This window comes from Bombus affinis, chromosome 10 (genome assembly GCF_024516045.1).
Source record: "Bombus affinis isolate iyBomAffi1 chromosome 10, iyBomAffi1.2, whole genome shotgun sequence".
In the NCBI taxonomy this organism is placed as follows: Eukaryota; Metazoa; Arthropoda; class Insecta; order Hymenoptera; family Apidae; genus Bombus; species Bombus affinis.
The window spans coordinates 9,546,881-9,566,530 of NC_066353.1; the positions used below are offsets into that span (position 1 = coordinate 9,546,881).

At 38.3% G+C, this 19,650-nt stretch overlaps 1 protein-coding gene and 1 long non-coding RNA gene across 12 annotated transcripts in view; one reads left to right on the forward strand and one right to left on the reverse strand.

Annotated features, from left to right (window-relative positions):
* Positions 1 to 398: 398 nt before the first annotated feature.
* LOC126921088 (uncharacterized) lies at positions 399 to 4,033 on the reverse strand. Of its 2 annotated transcripts, XR_007712229.1 has the most exons (3): positions 3,852 to 4,033; positions 1,370 to 1,520; positions 399 to 1,305 (listed from the first exon to the last, which is right to left on the reverse strand). It is a non-coding gene; the product is annotated as an uncharacterized LOC126921088 (long non-coding RNA). The 2 variants fall into 2 exon arrangements; XR_007712228.1 differs by lacking the exon at positions 3,852 to 4,033 and having other exon boundaries at positions 399 to 1,300; positions 1,370 to 1,513.
* LOC126921061 (uncharacterized) overlaps positions 829 to 19,650 on the forward strand; it is a 259,485-nt gene continuing 240,663 nt past the window's right edge. For 7 of the 10 annotated variants that reach the window (XM_050732244.1, XM_050732246.1, XM_050732247.1 and 4 more), the window contains exons 1-6: positions 1,488 to 1,621; positions 2,269 to 2,395; positions 2,485 to 2,614; positions 2,704 to 2,868; positions 2,951 to 3,152; positions 3,238 to 3,362. In XM_050732244.1, coding sequence (XP_050588201.1) covers positions 1,567 to 1,621; positions 2,269 to 2,395; positions 2,485 to 2,614; positions 2,704 to 2,868; positions 2,951 to 3,152; positions 3,238 to 3,362 — 804 coding nt within the window. In that variant the 5' untranslated portion in view covers positions 1,488 to 1,566. The other 3 variants (XM_050732249.1, XM_050732250.1, XM_050732251.1) reach the window with 3 other exon arrangements.

Genomic DNA, 19,650 nt, shown 5'->3' on the forward strand with positions numbered 1-19,650 from the left:
CTAGTAAAACTAATTCGAATATTTAGTAGTAAAGAATATTTGACATTTTTATGCATTCAATAAGATATTTTATGGTTTCAATAGCAAAGAATTGTAAAGAAAAAAAGATTACGAAGTTATTTATGTTAAAGATGTGCTGTGATATGAATTTATATGTTTATGTCGAAAGATTATATGACTATTGATGTCAGGAAAGGATAATATGTTGAAACATAAGAACACGGAAATTTGTGGTTTCTACGCATTGTCAATACTTGTTAATGAATAAATAGATGTACGAAGATTCTCTTTAACATTTCAATTTATTTCGTATATAATTTATAAGACAATAATGATATTATTTGCAATAATATTATGCAATATGGAAACTTTAAAAGTGATAAAGATAAGAAAATTAACATCATGAAAATATTACTTTTATTTCATATCGTTAACTATTATAGTCTAGTGACTAATAAATTTTACATTAAACCGTTTTTTCTACATTTTGTTTACACAAAACCTGTTTCATCCGGATAATTTAAACGTGTCATCTGTGATAGTTCAATCGTTCTAAAATATTTATTAAAAATACCTATACGCAAGTATGACACGTACGCAGCATGGTAGTTTGCCTAATAATTTATCGCGTCTATTTAGACTTTCTTATTTCATATACGAGAATATCTCTCCTAATTCTATCCCATCTTAGTTTCTTACGCATCAGTTCATCTCACTTTATTCCAATAACAAGAATAGATATCTTACTAAGAATCCGCCATGAGTCGAGCTCCTTACACTTATCGCGAACACGCATGCGCAGTACGGCAGTGCACGTTGGTGCATGTCGGTGTGCACAGTGGTGTGTAAGGCGGTATTTTGTTAAAAAAAAATTGGCGGTTTCGTTGGAATAAAAATTGTGCAAATGTTATCGACAAGTAATTAACGTTCGCCCAAATGGATCGCCTGTCTATTCAGCGTTGCGACGAGTAATATGAGTGAGTGAATGCAATATTACTAAAAGTTTTCAGTAACGTTTCCCTTGGGAAAGAATGAAAAAACCCATGGTTGGGGATATCGATATGATACTACGATCGATGCATCGAAACCGAATTGACGGTGGCTACAATAAACGTTGAATAAACTTTATTTGAAATCTATTTGGACCGATGCCTCGGGTCAGGTGTATCAATATATTGTTTGCATACCTACTTGCAAGGCAAGAAGCTGTGCCTTGAATGTATGCAGTGGAGTGCAGCCCCTCCAACTCGAGTTCTCGTTGCAACGTTCTCCGGTTTCCTCAATCAAGTTTTTTTTTCTACTGTGCTGAATAATACATTTAAACAGAAACCATTTCAAAGAATGCTAACTTTATTTCATGACTACTTACGATAAGAATGAGTGAGTATTCCGGTGGAATACACGAACGTTTGAACAACTTTGTATATTCTTGTGTGCTTATCTTGTAAAACGTAAGCCGGAGCGTATATGATAGGAAACTCTTATATTTCTGATAAAATGTACACACTTGGACGCTCTACCTGTACAAATCGCTTATGTATAGTGTGTATACATTAACACCTCTAAATGTTGTATCTACACGTGTGTTCGACTAATGTGTTCAGTGTTGAAGATAATTCAGGTAGAAAGACTCTACGTTGTGTTGCGTCTAATGCATTCAGTACGATTAATTCTTTTCTGTGACGTGAGAATTCAAAGAATGATATGAAACATTCGGTTAGATAGATATTTTTTATATTTCCGCGTATGTGAGATATAGTATCATACGTGGCAGGTAAATTATGTGAAAGACATTTGACAGTTTTGAAATAGAGAAAAGTATCTTTATAAATAATAGTCTAAAGGTTATATTTTTGATTCTTTCGTTGTTTCTTTGTAAATTTAGTTATAACTGGGCATAACTATTTTCATATTTACAAATAAAGGAGAATATATGAAAATATTTGATATATTACATTCATTAAACTTTCCCCAGTATCATAATGATTTAGAATAGTGTCAGTAAAGTAGGCATGTAATTACAATTGTAGATGTTTATTGACATTTGAAATATATTATTAAGTTTAGTATCCTTGATTTTGTCTTATGTTTATGATGTATACAAAGTATATATTGTAAATATATGTGATATAACTTGTTTTATGTACCTTAATTCTTATATCTTTAAGGTTAAAGATACATCACTTTAATAGTAAAGTGTCCATAAATGAATTCTAGAATTTTATGTTTGATGGTCATTATTCTTTAATTCTCATATTAAAATTACAGACCACTGCAAAGCCATGAAGATAAGTTTTTCCTTATCTTCGTTACAACCGCTGGGCCATGGCTTAGAAAAACATGGCCAAGCTGGGGTAGCGATAGAAAGGCCATATAACAGTCTCACAAAAAAGAGGTTTGTAGAATCTTTCATATTTCCTATAGTTAATATTTTATACAGTTTATATTATTTATATTACATTTAATAATTTATTTGTGTTACAGGAAAGATCCAAAGCAACTTCACAATCAACGTTTGTGGACAAATCGTGAAGATATTAAAGATGAGTTTTGGGCAGCAATACGTTCTAACTATGATTATATTATGGATACTAATTTGATAGATAGTTGTAGAGTATGTGCTTGATTTAGATATTTATAATGTAATTAGACATAAAGCATATATGACTTATGTTATATTATGTTTTAATTTGTCATTAATAGGAAGCTAATGGTGAATTAACATGGGACGAGACTGATGTATCTACGCAGACATGGAGTTTGAAAGAAGTTAGTAGTCAATTTACAGAGTTATATTCATGGCTAAGTGTTCTTCAAGAATTGGTTTATTGCAAAGAAGAAAATTTATTAGATAAAAGTCTGCGTGCGGTATGTATCATTTAAGTATAGCATGTTGTGCTAAATTGTGTATGTTTTAAAAAATTAAATTATTGTAAAATATAAATTTAAGGCTCACATGGAGGAGCTGCGACGTAAGGCATATAGAAGAAAGTTATTTAATGATCAGGCTGGAAAACTAGTGTCACGTGCCCCTGCTTTGAAAGATGAAGTGGCTTGGCATGTTGACCACTTAAATGCAAAATGGGAATTAGTTGAACAAATTATGGCACCTGTTGAGCGGCCTGTATCTAATCAACAGGATATATCGGCAGGTAATTTTCTCATTGAAATAGGAAGTTCATTAATTATATTTTCATCTGTGAATTCAACATATTTAAATGAAAATTTGCATTATAGATTTCGAGCATGAAGTAAAGTGTTTAAGGAAATGGCTCCGTGAAATGGAATCCCGTCTTCAGCCTTTGAGCTTTCATGTAGACTGGACGTTAGCAGAGCTCGAGGAAAAAGCAATGAAGCATATGGTGAGTGACATAAAAATAGTAATTTTTTATAGTATATAAAGCAGTTACATTGCAATGAGTAATATATCTTTAATAAAATATATACATATTCGTTGAAAACGTCGATAAAAATTTTGTATACTAAATTGAATAAAAATAGAGTTTATTAAACCGCGATGAAACCGTTGAATTAGAGTTGTGCTAGTATATCCGGACAAACGAATACGAGCGATGCGTTTAGATATACGAGTCATTAACGTGCTAAATCAATATTACAAATATGTATGCCGTTTCCGTTTGTGAGCCGGATATATCTCTTTATTGTTAACGGAAATAGTCGACAACGCACACTTAAAGAGGCGTATGGGATAAACGTTGGTAATAGTAAATAATTACGCTCGATGTGCTTGAAATATACGTAACAGGCGTGAATATATCAAAAGCAACTTAAAAAAGCGATCGAAGCCTATTTTTGAAGCGATCACGACGAAATTAATCGATGGTTAATACCTGGAATTTTCGTTGTGATTTCTTGTCAGTAATTGTGCAATCTCAGCCAGAAATAATGGAGCAAGTTTTACTTTTGTCATGGCGAGACGATAGTCGACGCACGTTTAGTTTCAGCACGATTCTCTGTCGACTCTGTACTGTATGATCAGGTGGGCGTCGGGAACTCGACTCGTGTTAGTTCCGTATCTTTCTACCGTGTTTTCTATCTTCTTCTTTCGTTCCTTTCCTCCCCCCTTAATTGCATCCCAACACAAAACATGATACGTACTGGACCTCGTGAATGTATGCATAACTACAGTATTGTGTACCGCAACGCGATGATGCTGCGAGTGTGTGAGTTTTTGAATTTTTTTACTGGCTACATATTGTGTAGAAACATAGTCGAATCTGCCTTATTTCATTCTCATCCCGCTGTATTTCACAATCATGGTTGCAAACATATTTATGATTTTCTGTTTTCGATTTTTCAGTTTAATCACCTATGTTATTTCGAGAATGAGTTGTAATTATTAGCAATGTTTTGAATCAGGTAGGATTAGTATTAAATACTATTCGACGCAATATAAGATTACTTCATTCTAAACGTAAGTTGTAGAGTAGTGCAAGAAATTGTATGCGAAACCTTATTGTAATAATAAGATACTGTAAATGCCTAAATTAAAATAAGATATGAATTTTTAACTAACTAATCCTTAATTCAACGTGGAAGTAGCTTTCGTTCTCAGATGCAAGAGAATCTTGATAACACGAACAGTAAAAGTTACTTCTGTTTAATTGAATTTTTTTCTGTTTCAAAACACGTACTTTTATGTATCCTTAAAAATGTTTAAAATTGTTTCGAAAGAATTTAATTTATGAGGACCAAGCATACTTTTTATGTTGCAATTTGTTTTGCGCAAAAAGTACAAGAATTTCTTCATCGTTAAAATTATTATCTTTCTAATTGAATTTCTACAAATTAGAAGATAATTAATTAGATTTGTAGATAACAGCGATTGCGTATCATGCTTTTGAAATTTTAACACGATTATAATGTCTCGTTTTACTCTTTCGATCGATATAATCGAACGAAAGCGTCCATCGAATAACTTTAAATTTAGCTCTGTAAGCTGGCGCGAATAAATTTGTTTATGCCCCGGTTCGTTGCTCCCTATCAAAGCCACATGCCATGTTAACTTTAAGCAAATTCCATAGAATCTTCAGTCTCAGCTATGAAATAGAAAATTCGTTGTTTCGAACATCGTGTATCTTACGATCATTCTATAAATTATTTCCGAGTCACGTGTGTAAAAAATAGTCAAGGTTGAAACGTGCCTCACAAACGTTGACTAGCTTCTACGTTACGCAATCCTCTGCCCGTGGTGTTACAGTGAAAGCTGTTATTACGTTCGGTACAAAGATCCGGATCAATTTTTAACTCTGTAAACCGTGAAGTCTCAACTTTTATCGATATTCAATATTTTACGCGATAAATGATAATATGATCTTTATTACGTACAAAATACAAATCAAAACGAAGTACTTTGCAATTAAGCAACTTGTTTCAAATCCTTCTGAATTATCTAGGTACCGATCGAAAGTTAAATAGAGCTAAATTGAATTTTATAAAATCAGAGTAAAAAAGAAAAAGGATTCATGTTTGCCACGTATCTAGTTTGCCTTACAATTGCAAATAAAACGTTACGTTAGCAAATAAAAGCACCGAACATTCGTTCGGAGTGCAAACACCAATCAGTGCTGGAACATTTATCATCGTGAAAGTACTCGCGCCTTCATGGTTAATTAATTTCTAGAAACTTATTGTTCAAGTGCGCGCTCGGCAAAGGGGCTGATTTTTTCGAGAATTATCGCGCGACTCAGAATCTTTCATATACGTCATTCATTAAACGCACTGAGGCTATCGTAGTACGGGTGCGATACATGGATATTGAATCTCCAGATAAAGCAATTAATCTATCATACGCGTGATTTTCCGATTCGATGGAGAAAATAAAATGAAAGTCGGTATTAAGGCCGTGAGCAGGTACTATTGACGGTACGAAAAGAAGGAAAAAGGGAAAAGAGAAATACGTGCCACAAGTACGATAATGATCTAAGGGGGGATCTGACGTAAGGGGAACGCATAATTTATTTTACGTTATGTATGTATCGTTCGGATTGTTCGATCGATAGAATTTTAGAATGCTGATGAAGATTGATGGCGGCGCGGTACTTGTGCCTCTCGATGGAAGTAAACGTTATTCGACCAGTCTTCTTCGTTCGAGTGTCTCCTAAGGGACATATGTTACGAATGCTCATTGATGCTCATGAATCGTGTAAAATTGAAGATCGATACCGAGTTGATATTAGCGACTGAAAGATGAGTAGAAGTCTACATATAGTGTATTTTAGCATATCTATCATGTTGATGGATGTTGAAGTATTTAACGAATGTATGTATTTAATTTCATCATGGAGGGATCTATAGTCTGTAGAAATCGATAGAAGCGACCGAATTTTTAATAGGTTTAAAAATTAAAGTGGGTTAAGATGGCGGTGGCTTATTTGAATAATTATATTGAAATTTAGTAGATACGTTTAATAATATGTTTCTTTTAATTGTCGAATTGTGTGTTGTAGAAAGTTTGCAAATGTAAATTTTACAGCAAATTGTAATGATTATCCGGTAATTAATCATACGATTTCATTCATTGTCTATATCCGTTCGCACGATTGCTAATGTTATTCCGCACCTACATACACCGTTGAATAATGTTCGCATAAATTTTCATAGGCTTATTCAGATTATAATTATTATGTCGCTTTAACTTCACTTCCTTTATAATTAGAATCCAATAGACAAACTTCCGTTTCTTTAACAACTGGTTTGTTATCCGAATATACATATTTTGAACAAAACTCTTTTCTTACTAATTGAAGGAATGCAAAGTTTGATTTTTCTTTCTTCATCTGTTTAAAAAACTACATCTTTATTATTAAAAATCCTCAAAATTTTTAGTTACTAAATTGTAATACTAGTTCCTCTTCGTTCGCACGTGGAAGGACAAGAAATGCTTTTACTTTCTTCCGATTCCGCGGAATCGATCGCTGACCTCGCGCAAAATGAAATCTCCTGTGATCTTTTAACCTTTTCGCGCCTGGCATAAATTACAGCGTGTATCGGTTGGAAGAACCAATATTACATTATTATTTACACGCGTCGCTGAAAGGTTTATGCAACGCGCAATGAGGATTCTTGTTTTATTGAACTTCAAGTTACACGTTCGTTTGCGTGTAACTTGCCTAAACGACGTGAAAGTGTCGTTATTATTGTACCCGTTGAAATTACGTATCGTAAATCGTTATTTCTTCATTCTACGATTCCCTCGAAACGATACGCTCGTCAGTTCGTTAAATCAATGGGTACGCCGTGTATTTAATCTTTTACGTTTACGCCGAGTTACCTTTGAGAAATATGTTTCTTCAAGTTTGCGTTTCTCTCAATTTAATTTGCCAGAATGTTAATTGGTTATCAGAAGTATTTCACATTGATGTATTATCGAAACCTGCGGAATATTGTTCAGCATTTTTTAAATAAACAAGTACGCGATTACCATGTGAATTTCAACGAAAGAAAATATAACGTAATATTTGCTTTCATTGATGTTCTGAATTTTTACTATATTTTCTCGTTCCAGTATCTCGGTAAAAAATTTTTTTTAAAATAAGGTCGCACTTATGCGAAATTTAAACGTGCAAAAATCTGTATTGAGAAACATTTGCAAAGAAATAAATATTTCCCAATTTACAACTCAACATCGTTATTTCGTTATAAATTCAGAGGTTTTTCACGATTCCAGTCATTATAACGTAACGTATATCGATATAGTATATATAGAAAGAGCATAAGAATTGATGGTAATTATAATCTCATTAAGCGTCGTTCTGTTCGCTGTCGGTTTGACAATAGGGGGACGTTGGACGAAAAATTACCATGTTGCAAGTCGATCGGATTATTTACTTTGCTATGCAACTAGAATGCCTAGATAGCATTGATGCTTCGCTGAGTTTGTACTGCAATCTGAAGGATTGAATTTCCATGCGATATTCATTCCACGACATAGAATCGCGCGATACTTGTCTTCCAGTTATTTCTTACACCCTGAAATTGATACGAAACTTTGAATGAAATAAAAAAATCTACGAATTGTAACATCGAACTGTGATTCATTGTACTATGTATGCGTGGAGAAAAGATCGAATATAAGCATTTTGCAACGAGAAACCGAAGCTAGCGTTTTCTTATTATTCTTCCATTCGATTCGCTATATTTCTCATTAACGTTTAAATATCAGCAATTTTACATACCGAAGAATCGAACATCGATCTCAACACTTATCGTTCTTGAAGCTTTCAACTATCTCCATACCCTTTCCAATCGATCATTTCCACACGTCGAACACTGCCCCACCCCGCATTTATTCCAAACCACAATAGTCAGACGAGAAAGACAACTTGTGCATCTATCAACGACTCGTTAGTTTCCACTTTTGAAATCGTTATAGCTTCTCTTTCTCTGGATCGATAAATCAACGAGCAAGTGAACCTCTCGACCACGTGTAATGTGGTGACCGGTGGCACGAGTCACTGGGAATTTTTGTGCATCGTGAAGGATGATCGAGAGACGAGCAACGGTAGTTGCTACGGATCTGGAGCAAGTCACGTCTAATTGTTTACTGGGAAGCGGTGAAGTGTCCGCAGGGTGAAGCATCGGGCATCGATGGGTACCGCTACTTTGGAAGCAGAATTGTTATGTCGCGTCGCATCGCTCCGAGCTACTGGGTCACTATCACCGAAACATAGCCAGCTCGCTCGATATCAACCAGTTTCAGCTCGCGCGCGTCATGCACGTATGCGTTTAATTAACCCTTTGCGGTTCAATTTATTCTTCCTGCTCCCTCACTGCTCACCGACTCTAATCTACATCGACTTTCAAAGTCCCGCCAATCGAATGTTTCTTCCACCTTATCGCGATCGCACCGAATGTTGTTCCAAGCCTGAACTACCGAGGAGAGTTCGTGGATTTTATAGAGATTTTAGTGGAATATCATGCCGTTTTTAATGGCGCAGGAAGTACAGAAGAACTACTGGATTTGTTTCAAGTTAGTACGCTACAACGTTTCTTGCTAACAAGGAACGCTATTCGATCGATGATGGTTTCTTTATATATGAAAACGACGAAGAAAAATAGAAGAATACCATTTTTGTTGATTCTATGACTTTGCTCTTCCATAAAATACTAGAAATGTGACTTATCATTCTTCGTACGAATCAGAAGAGTATAGGCACTACAAAACTCGCAAATTGAGTATAAAAGAATGTTACCGATAGAAAGTTTATATTGCTCTAAATCTCATTATATTTTCCTCGTTTCATCTTCTCATTTTATTTTCAATCTCTCATCATGTTCATGGTAGCACCGTTATGTTAAAGCGGTTATTAAAATCTGCCTCTAACAATAAATTCCATTTGTCTATGACTGTTTTGCTTTCACTGCTGTATTTAAAAGGAACACACGGAATCTTTTTTCCTTCGCGCGATTTCTCTGATGGAACATGAGAGTACGGACTTTTTGATTTAGGTTACGCTCGTTCAGAAATGTAACTGCTATGATTTTCGTGCCACGTAGCGGTTTCTCCGTGGAATCATCCACGTACCTTAATAAATAGACGCGTTTGCATTGCAAAATCTAATCGACGATCAGTGTTTTCATAAACATTATCGCGCAAATTTTTCGTCGTATCTTATCCAGTGAAATTCATGATGGGGACTTATAACGCGGGATAAGCGTTTCTTGTGCTTTTAATTAGCCAAGACGCCTGTAAGAAAGCAGGCAAAAATACGTTGATTCTCGTAACGTTTGTGGCGAGACTAAGCCTTTTCTCATAAATTCCGTTTATTTATATACAATATACACGATGATCCAATATATACAAAGCTTTTTTTAGAAACGCTACGGTTAGATAAGTTTCTCACGACCTAGATACGAGACAAGCAGATGAAGTTAGACAACGAATACAATTTAGTTAATTCTACGATCCTTTATTGGTCATCACGCTTGAAAGTGTACTACTAGCTGAGAATAAGAAAGTATTCGCTCTGATTTACTTTATTATTACGATATTAGCGGAACAAGTAACATTTACAACGGTACTCGTTAATTCGAAACGAGATCCGACCATGACAAAGTGCGATATCTGTTCTAATTAGCCTGGAAGTTGTGAAACATCGTTGGACTACGTATCGTCCAAGTTGTGGAGAAGCGTGCGTCATTAATATTACTGGTTAACAGCCACGTAAGTCGCGCGTCAGCCTGTCCACCGTACCGACTGACCTCTTAGTCGACGGATGTCACCGTTTGATACAACTTTCTTACAGTAGCGCGTAACGAGGATGAAACGGAAAGCGAACATCGATGAAGCGTAGAGATGTTTCAGGAAATTTGTTCGTTTCGTAATCCTGTTACTACGTCGGTTAGAATCACCGTGCAGATTGACAAGTCGTGATCGCAGATCCTTGGATCCTTCCGTCAAACGATGTTAAACGGTATCAAACGATCTGAAACGTTTTCAAACGCTCGATCATTCGCGGTTCGACGAATCGAACGGGTTACTCACGTTCGCGGGAAGTTTGTCATTCGTTCGATCGAGCTAGACAACCGGGGTCAGAGTTTAATTGGATTCGTCACGGTATGGCATTGTCTGCAAACACGTGAAGCTGGCAGGAATCACGGGCACGTTACATAACGCTGGCATTAAAATAATCGACGAGTATCGATAATAACGGTAGTCGGGAGCTACTTCCAACGATCTTTTCTCGCCGTCTTCGTTCGATGCAGAAACAACGGTCGCGTGCTCGATGCCATTGTTCGATCGACTATTGTGTTGCAACGAGGCGAGGAAAAGTTCCAAGTGCGATCGACCTTTAAAGATTTTCAATTCCCTCCTTCTCCCTCTCTCTCTGTCTCTCTCTCTTTCTCGAGGTAACATGTTCGAGTGGCTCGAACTCGATGTCCAGACCGAAGCACGACAAGAATTGTTGCTTTTGCTAATCAAGAGGGTCACCAGGAATCACCGGTCCCTATCACGTTGGACCAGCGAATGACAATGTAGATCGTGGAAAGTCACCGAGTCACGACTGCAACTTTCCCCCTGCCGTATATTCGTATGTCTCTCGCCATCCAGGCGAAATGCATTTTGAATTCAGCGTCTCATTGTTGGACAAGTTCGAGTGAAAGCGTGACGAAACTGGTATCTAATGAAGTATAATGCTCACCGTAGCTGACCGCACGTTTACGTACATAGGTCTTCTTGTAATGTTCTTGTTGTCCTATCGATGCAACTGCAACGCCCACGTGTTTGGACGAGCTCACCGTGAACGATCAGGGGATGTTTCTCTCTTGTTTAAATTATGGCCGGTCTCTCGTTCGATCATTGCCATAATCGGCAGCCGATGCGCAGGTTAATGTTTACGCAAACATAGCGTATAGGCGATGCTCGGTTAGGCAACGTTTGCCGACAATGGAATTTATTGTTAGACATATTCGGGCGTGACTCGTGTGTAGGCGATTAGAATCAACGTTTTGTAAGGTGGCACGATGCAAGATCGTGGGGTCTTCCAATGGGTCGGAGGATCTTCAATTGGGTCCACGAACCTTGCTCCTCCCCTTCCATTTCGCTAGCTTTAGTAACTGACAGTCGTACAAATGCACTTAATAGGCTGGTGATGTTTGGCTATGGGACTGCAGTTTTAGGGCTCGTCTCGATTGACGACCGGTCTCGTCTGGTGATTGCGTAAGGACTGTTCGAGGGTCTTCACGCGCCTTCTACTCTATTTCGTACTCGTCCAAATACTCTTCGGTATATATATTACTTTGATATCTCGTTCGAACGTAAATTTGATGAAAGTTTCTTCGATGCTGATTCTCGATTGGATAGACATCGACGATTTAACCTCTCGCCTTACGATTTTTTAATAGCTACTTAAGTAAGCGTTACCGTACTTAAGTGAGCGTTCGAAGAGTCGATATTTCTTCGACGTTTCAATAATCCTTTTTTGCCTGCTAAACATACATTTAGTAAGATGTACCATCGTTCGACGTAAATCGACGCAATCGCGTGATTCGAGCCGAACGACGTCCTCCGATCTCCCAACGCGGTGCTCGCGACACGGAAACGTACCGTAAAATTACGTTCGTGGCTTCGTCAATTTTTCGCTTATCACGCCGTGACAATCTACGATTCAGATCTGAACGCGCGACCATCTAGAATCCCAGCTGGAAGAAAGCCTGTATATCCCTGTGTATGGTAGAGCAGAACCGTAAGAACCGTAAGAATCGTAAGAGACGCGTTTCCCTCGAACATGACTCGATGAATCTCCCCGTCGCATCGTCGCCGTTTATCACCACGTGAATCGTTCTCGATCTAGACCAATACGTCGATTCGTGTGACAGAGGGTTCCTCGATACGAGGACATCACCCGCGAATTTATCAACGGTGTCTGTCTTATGATCGAGTGAAAGTTCAATCAGGTAACTTAGACGGAGGCAGTTGAGAGATAAGAGTGACTCATGAGGGGAACAATGGCCGCGGAGAGGAATTTGTTGAAGAGCCAGTCCCGCATGTAAGACCAATTGAAACAATTTGAGGCTATAATAAACCGTGCTGCGAACAGTGTACCGGCTGTCGGTTCAGAGACACTGTGCCGGCTTCCTGTACCAGCGCATTATTATAATGCCAGCGTTAACTCTGCTTGCGAGAGTATAAGCGCTTCCCTGAGCCTGTTACGAAGAAATTCTAACAGAAGAATCAGGCAGAGAAAGAGAGAGAAGGAGAGAGAGATGGAGAGAGAGAAACAGGTAGCTGGGATGGCGAATGGTTTCTCTACGTGGGTGACAATAGGGAAGAAGAGATCATCGAAAAGGATCGAAAAGGAACGAAACCAACGTCGTCGACGAATGGTACACGGTGTCGTAAATTTCCTCGTCTCGATTGTATGCATCCCGTTCGAAAAAAAAAAAAGATACTCGACGTACGGAACCACGATGTTCTGTGCTCGCAACGGCACACCGTGAAATGTTATTTGAATGTTACAGTAGGTCATAGAGAGTTACGTCGCCACTGAAAGAATAGGGACCTCTGTGAAAAATGAAATGTGGGATGCGGACCGACAGGGAACGCTTTCTACTTGATATGGTGCTTTAATCACGCTGATGATCATCGTTTTTCCGATGAAACTAGTTGTCATTCTTTAAACGTTAACGTTGGTTAGAAATCCTGGCTAAACACAACTCGTTGGAACGTTTAGAAAACGTTTGTTCGTTTTCGTGACTTCTCGTTTAAATATTATATACGTTCCAAGAGATTGCTCATCGCGTGAGAATGTTTTTGCGGTCTCGTTTCCTTAGTGCACCTTAATTAACCAACGACAGAGACGCGTTAATTGTACCGTAGAAATTAATTTCGCAGGAGCACGCCGTTCGTACATTGTTTCCCGAGCGTAATCGAGCACAACTGGAATCGTAGCTGAAATCGAACGAAAAACGCGTCTACCGGAATATTGTACCTTTCACTGTGTTCGTTCGAAGCACGACTGGAAAATGGAAGTACAGACAATAATTGTTCGTTAGATAGCTTTCTTCATCTTTTACTAAATCGAGATAAAGGAATGTAAATTGGATGATAAAATTTATTGGCAGATGTCGAGTAACGTTTATCGTTCGATACGTTTTTTATTACGTCAATAAAGTTACTGTTAATCGCGGTTCTATTGAAATGAAGAGAAAAAGGAAATAAAATGATAGATACACGTTCGCTTGCTAATTGGTTTCCTGTCTCGAAGAAGGAAATATCTTTTCGCGAATGAACATGTTCACGTCGGAGAACTTTATCAATAAGATGGGAAGAGTGAAATTTAACGATCAAATGGAGCGTGGATGTAAAGAAGCTTTTTATTTTGAACCGTTTATTTGATTTACAATTAAATAACAACTGTTTTAAAAGTTCTTCGTTAACATAATGACAGTGATAAAATGCATTATAGAAAAATAAAAATTGAACGTCTTCTTTCGAAATCTACTCGAAATATTTGTTTATAACTTTCATTCATTACGAAACAACTGAAAATCGCTGTATAAAATATTCAAGAAATTCCAATTTCTTTTCAATCGAGTGGAACGCAGTTCTAAAGAAACCCGATGCCTCGTCCTTCGATTCGACGAACAAATAAAGTGGGTCTGGTCTTGGTCGACCTCGGTCCGGACGAAACAAAGCACCGCCGAAAGGACGCTCGACTACACCACCCGCACAGCTACCTACCACACACGAACCACACAGACAGGAATTTTTCAGAACGTGTTCGCCGGTCGAGCAAGTAAAAGAGAAAGAAATGGGGGAGTGGAGAATCCCCGAGAGCTTTAGTTAGGTCGCATCCGTGGCTCGCGTGAAAGTGACTAGACAGCAAAGGACTACACGCCGAGTTTCCTATGCGAACATCATTATGCACGGTTTACATGGAAGTCTGGTATACGTTCGATCAATCATCCTGATTTACCATAGAGATCGTTTTTCGATCGAACCGACCGTGTCGACTGGTTATCGTTCAACGTATCCCTTCGCGAGTTCCTAGAACGGCCATTTCAAACGCCTCTTCCGCGTTTCCTTGTTTCCTAGTCACCGTTTTGTACCTAAACGTTACAACTTCGTAGTCAAATGACCGACAGTGTCGAACACACATAAAAGTTCTAGACGAGAAAGCGTTAAACAACGCCTTCTTCCCCTGCTCCTTTTTCTTCTTCTTCTTCTTCGCCTTCTTCTTCGTCTTCGTCTTCGTCTTCGTCTTCGTCTTCGTCTTCAGCTTCGTCTTCGTCTTATGCTTTTATTTTTTCTTCTTGTACTTGCTCGAACCGGTAGTTGATGGTATAAGCCGAGGGTCGATGGAATTAGAAGAATCGTTTGAAATTATCGTCATAAGAGGAAGATCTCGCCACGACACGTGGCTCCTGCGACTGATTTTGTTGTTTTTCGAGGCTCGCGGAAGAGAAAGGTATTTTCTGGCGACTACAGGAAGCGCGAGGGAAAGGACCGAGATTACTATAATCGGACGCGGTGCGATTTTACGTAAACGAGCTTTTCTCTATTTTAATTTTTCTACGAATCTATGTAGCTCTTTTCGTCAGCAAAAAATTGAAACTCGATTTTCACGAGGAAGTATCGAAGCGAGCAAATATGTACTAATTTAGAAGTAAAATCGAAAGGTGCCGTTTTAATCGACCTTTCTTTTTCATTGCTACGTAACGCCTCCCGAATATAATTGGTCGTTTATTACGCGTATATGTGTGCTTTTTCTGATAGAAATATAAAATAGTAGAAGCGGAAGGTGAAAAAAGAGGCGCTATTACAGCAGCGCACCTGTAATGTCAGTAATTACGTTTTAAACGCGCCCATGGCCGGATATACCTTGCTTCTCACCTCCTCTTCTGATTATAACTGTCTTATTTAATTAGAGCATTTTTTTTACGACGAGGGAAACACCGAAGAGCAACTTTGGCTAGTAAACTTTGAATTAACACATAGGGCTTCAGTTCCTTTTTGTCCTTTTTTCCCCCCGATGAGTTTCTTATTAGAAGGAAGCGTATTATGTTTTTTTCGTGAAAAAGAATACGAATTAATAGATGATATGGTAATATTAACGTAATATAATAAAGTTAAAGTGACTTCTTCGAGTGTCTAATTTAACGATCCGATGGTTTTATAATTTTAGGCATTAGTCGGTTTTTTGTTAACATTAATGCGGTAAAATGTTCCTTTAATCGCAAGTGCTTTCGACTGAGATTCTAATAGTCATTGCGTAGTCGTCTGTCGTAAATTGTCGGTTGTTTGGATCGTAAAAATAATCGGCACACTGATCTAGTTAGAACAACCAGTGAAATCTCATTATAATATTGGATGTTCGTCGCTGTTGCTCGGTGCTTACGGTTACGGATCTAGTTGCATGTCGGTTCAATTTCTAAATCTACGAGCGATGAGAATGCAATTATTTGAAATTCGTATCCGTCAGATATTCAGATATTAAGGGAATTCTATTTCTTTCTTTCCGAAGCCATTCGAGATGCATAGATATACAATCAAGATAATACTCCTAAAAGAATCTTCAAAAGAAGTCGTTATCGTATTTTCACCGAACGAAACGAACTAAAACTTATCAATCCCCTAGAATTTCTCAGGTAATAGAAAATGAGTAACTATTAGCATCGACTTCAAATATCGCTTACTATCGTTGCGCGGCTCGATAAGCCGCCAGACGGGTTGTCATTTACCCGTTATATATTGTGGTATTGAACGTTGTAAAGGGTACCTAAGCGTACGGTGGATATCGTTATCGTCATATAACTCTCCCACGTTCGTTCCGTGACCGAAGATAACAGGTATACAGAGAACGATTTTTCGACTGGATGCACTAGTATTACGCGTATGGCTTAACGAATCGTTTCTGGTTTCCTGGTTGATCGTGGCGAATAAGTTGTATATCTGACTGTAGCAAACAAAGTTGACAAAGAAACGCTTATTCGAGGAAGGTACGTTATCCTATATCGTTCGAATGTGTACGTATGAAGACGTATCCCATGAATTTTTCAGGATCAGCGATTAGCTGTATCTAAATAGGTCCGCGGTTTGCCTGGTGATTTATGTAGGATGTTGTAGGCGATAAGAGACGTCTTCTAAAGTTTCTAAATGACCGGTAAGACGCGTGGACGCTCGTTCGTTCGGTACGCTTGGACATTTATAGTGCCTCTTGTAATTATTCGACTGGAAATTCTAACACTTTATTCTTGTCTTTGCACTGTCATCCGCGCGATAAAAAATTGTTTGTCCAATAAAACGACATCTTAATACGCGTTTATGTGTATTTATGTCGCGTCTATTTGCATGTATTTTGACGTTAAAGCTTAATCGGCGTCCCTGGACCAAGCCTGCCCCTCTCACCGATATCATACTCCGGGATTGTCGTTATAAATCACAGACCAGAGCTGGAATTCAACGTTGCCCCGCCATAATGAAAATGACTTTGTCACTTTCCTTAACCACGTTACAAACGATAGGCGTGTTCGTAATGTACGTATAAATTTTGCATCGAAAACACCACGCACCTTTCTTATAAGTTGTGCGGGTAATTACTCGTGGTAAAGCTTACGTACAAGGAAAGCTTCCCTGGTCGAGCGTTGCGGCGATACGTAATAAGTTACACGCTAGCAGCCGGTAAATCACGTAATGCCATTGCCAACGGATTACCAGTCGATTATCAAGAAAATCGCATGATTTTATTCTCGAACTCTATCCAATTACGTTCCGTAATTATTCCAGCGAGCAATCAGCTTCTATTAACGTCTGTTGCTCACGACTTTGTCTCACGAAATTATCATCGACAGCGAATTATTAGTAGACGTAATTATCTCGAACGATGCGGACCAACCAGCCTTCGATAATTAATTGCCCGTTCCGTAGCATCAATTTCGTTCCACGATTAAGGTAAACGGACTGCTTTCTCGTTACACTTTTCCTAGCCTGGTACGTATATGCACAGATTATGTTAACACGTTAACTATTTGACTATCGTTGGTTTCTGGCCTGCTATCGCGGCTTGATTTATCACCGCAACCCAGCTTAACGACAACACGCGGCATCTCATGGAACGGTGTGTACAAGACCGCGTATTGAATACACAACTTGTTCCCGTATCATTCTCGTTTTGCTCCTGTTCGAGCCATGTCAGAATGCCACCGTTCCCGAAGCCGAGCTCTCGCAATTTCACACCTGGCACGTCAGATTGATCGCAATTGATTTCGTTCCTCTGCTCTCGTTAAATTCGCGGTGCTTTCTGCCGCGGACACGGCGATGAAACGCGGTACGCGTATTCTTTTCTTTCTGTTGGCGAAGCGAGTAACCAAAGAGAGTTTGTTTATCGTTATCACTGCTTACACGGCCTGGTAAGGGAAGCTTGTTGGTTCTGCGAGCGTTTCGTTCTGGAAATAGCGAGTACACGTGACCGAGATTAGAGCGAGTTACGTAGCTCGCTAATAGCTCAATGGAACGAATCGATGTGCGACAGACTCTGATCCTTCCTTTTTCCCTTTACTTCTCGAAAATTGTAATAATCATATTAGGTCGTTTGGAAAATTCGTAGTGTTCTCATTAGGAACTTGTATCGAGCAACGCGACTAAACGTTCCTAGTTGGATATTACTATTTCGCAAATTTATTCAGCAGACATGGCGAAGAATATTAATCTTGTTCGCTTTTCGTTTCTTAGAAAATAAATGTTGACACAGTTTCTTTCGCGAGTTTCATGCGACTGTTATATTACTTGCCAGGGTTAATGCGGTTTCCACGATGAAAAGCCATAACTTTTTCTCTTTAACTCTTCTTAAGGAACGCTCATTAGCGCGGGTAATTTGTTGCAGGCTCCATTATCAGTATTCTCGTGGTATTTGTCTCTGATGCGTTAATATGGAGCGCAATATGTTTCAGCCGATGCGTTTTATCATCGAAATTACGGTCGTTTCGTCATATTCGCTACGTCAGATTATTGTTCCCTAATCATTTCCGGGTGCTACTTCCCACGTTCGTTCACGAGGTGCTTTTGCGCCAAGTCACCTCGCATCGACTCGCTGCGCTCCTCTGCGTTACGGGATTCTGTTCCGACTTACGACAGTCAGTCGATTGCATTGTGCCGAACGTTCACACGAAGCCAGCTTTTGTCTGGAAACAAGTGGTCTCCTTTGCGAAAAACTTGGGATTCGTTCGAAGATAACACTTCCACGCTGCAAGCTGGCTATTCGTGCTTCCTGGTTATCTGCTCAAAGGCGAGCCATAAAATATCGATTCTCGTCATTGATATCTTTTAATACGTTTATTTGCTCGTTCTTCTCTTTTTTCTTCCCTATTTTTTTTCCTTTTTTCATTTTGGAAGACTCGAGCAAGCAAATTTAATAGTTTACGTAAGCGTGGAATTTTCTGCGAATTCTAAAAAAGTGTTTTTTCGTAGCTTCCTATTTTTTTTTTTTTTTTTTTTTGCTAACGATACTAATTACATACAAAACAGAATGTGATAAAAAGACGAAACGCCTGAAATGACAAAAATTCGTATAAGGTAAAATAGGTATTCTGCAGAGAAGCATTACGGATTAAGGTGTTAAGAAAAACAGTACATATGCAGCAGTGAAAATTAGTTTAGAATTAATTTAGTTGGACGCGAACTGAAGTTCGTGGTTGTCCGTTAAATTCGACACAACGTCTCTCGAAAGATCAATTAGATTATCGTTTGAATAATTTATACTCGAGTAAGACGTCAATAAATTTACGATTTGATAGCGCCCCATTTGCATTATTACAACGTTATTTTTATCCGCTTTTACCATAATACCTTCTGTTACGTACAAAATACTAAAAATCGTATGCACGTTCCGGCTCAAAATATTTAACCAAGACAAAGGTGCATGCATAATGCAAAAGGTGTTTCACGCATTTTCGAGTGCATACGAAATTTGTCGAGGGTCCATGTAAAAGCCCACACAAAAAGTAACAATGGTGCGCTGTTACGATAAACAAAAGGCCGAAAATGCAAATAGAAAAAGATCTGAATTTCATACGAGAAATTTTGGTTACGATCTTTTTTATTTTTCTAAACGACCTCCATTAATTTTATCGGCGGTCTCGGTCCTGATTTATGAACATCCTTATCGCGTATTAAAAATCAATCGGAAT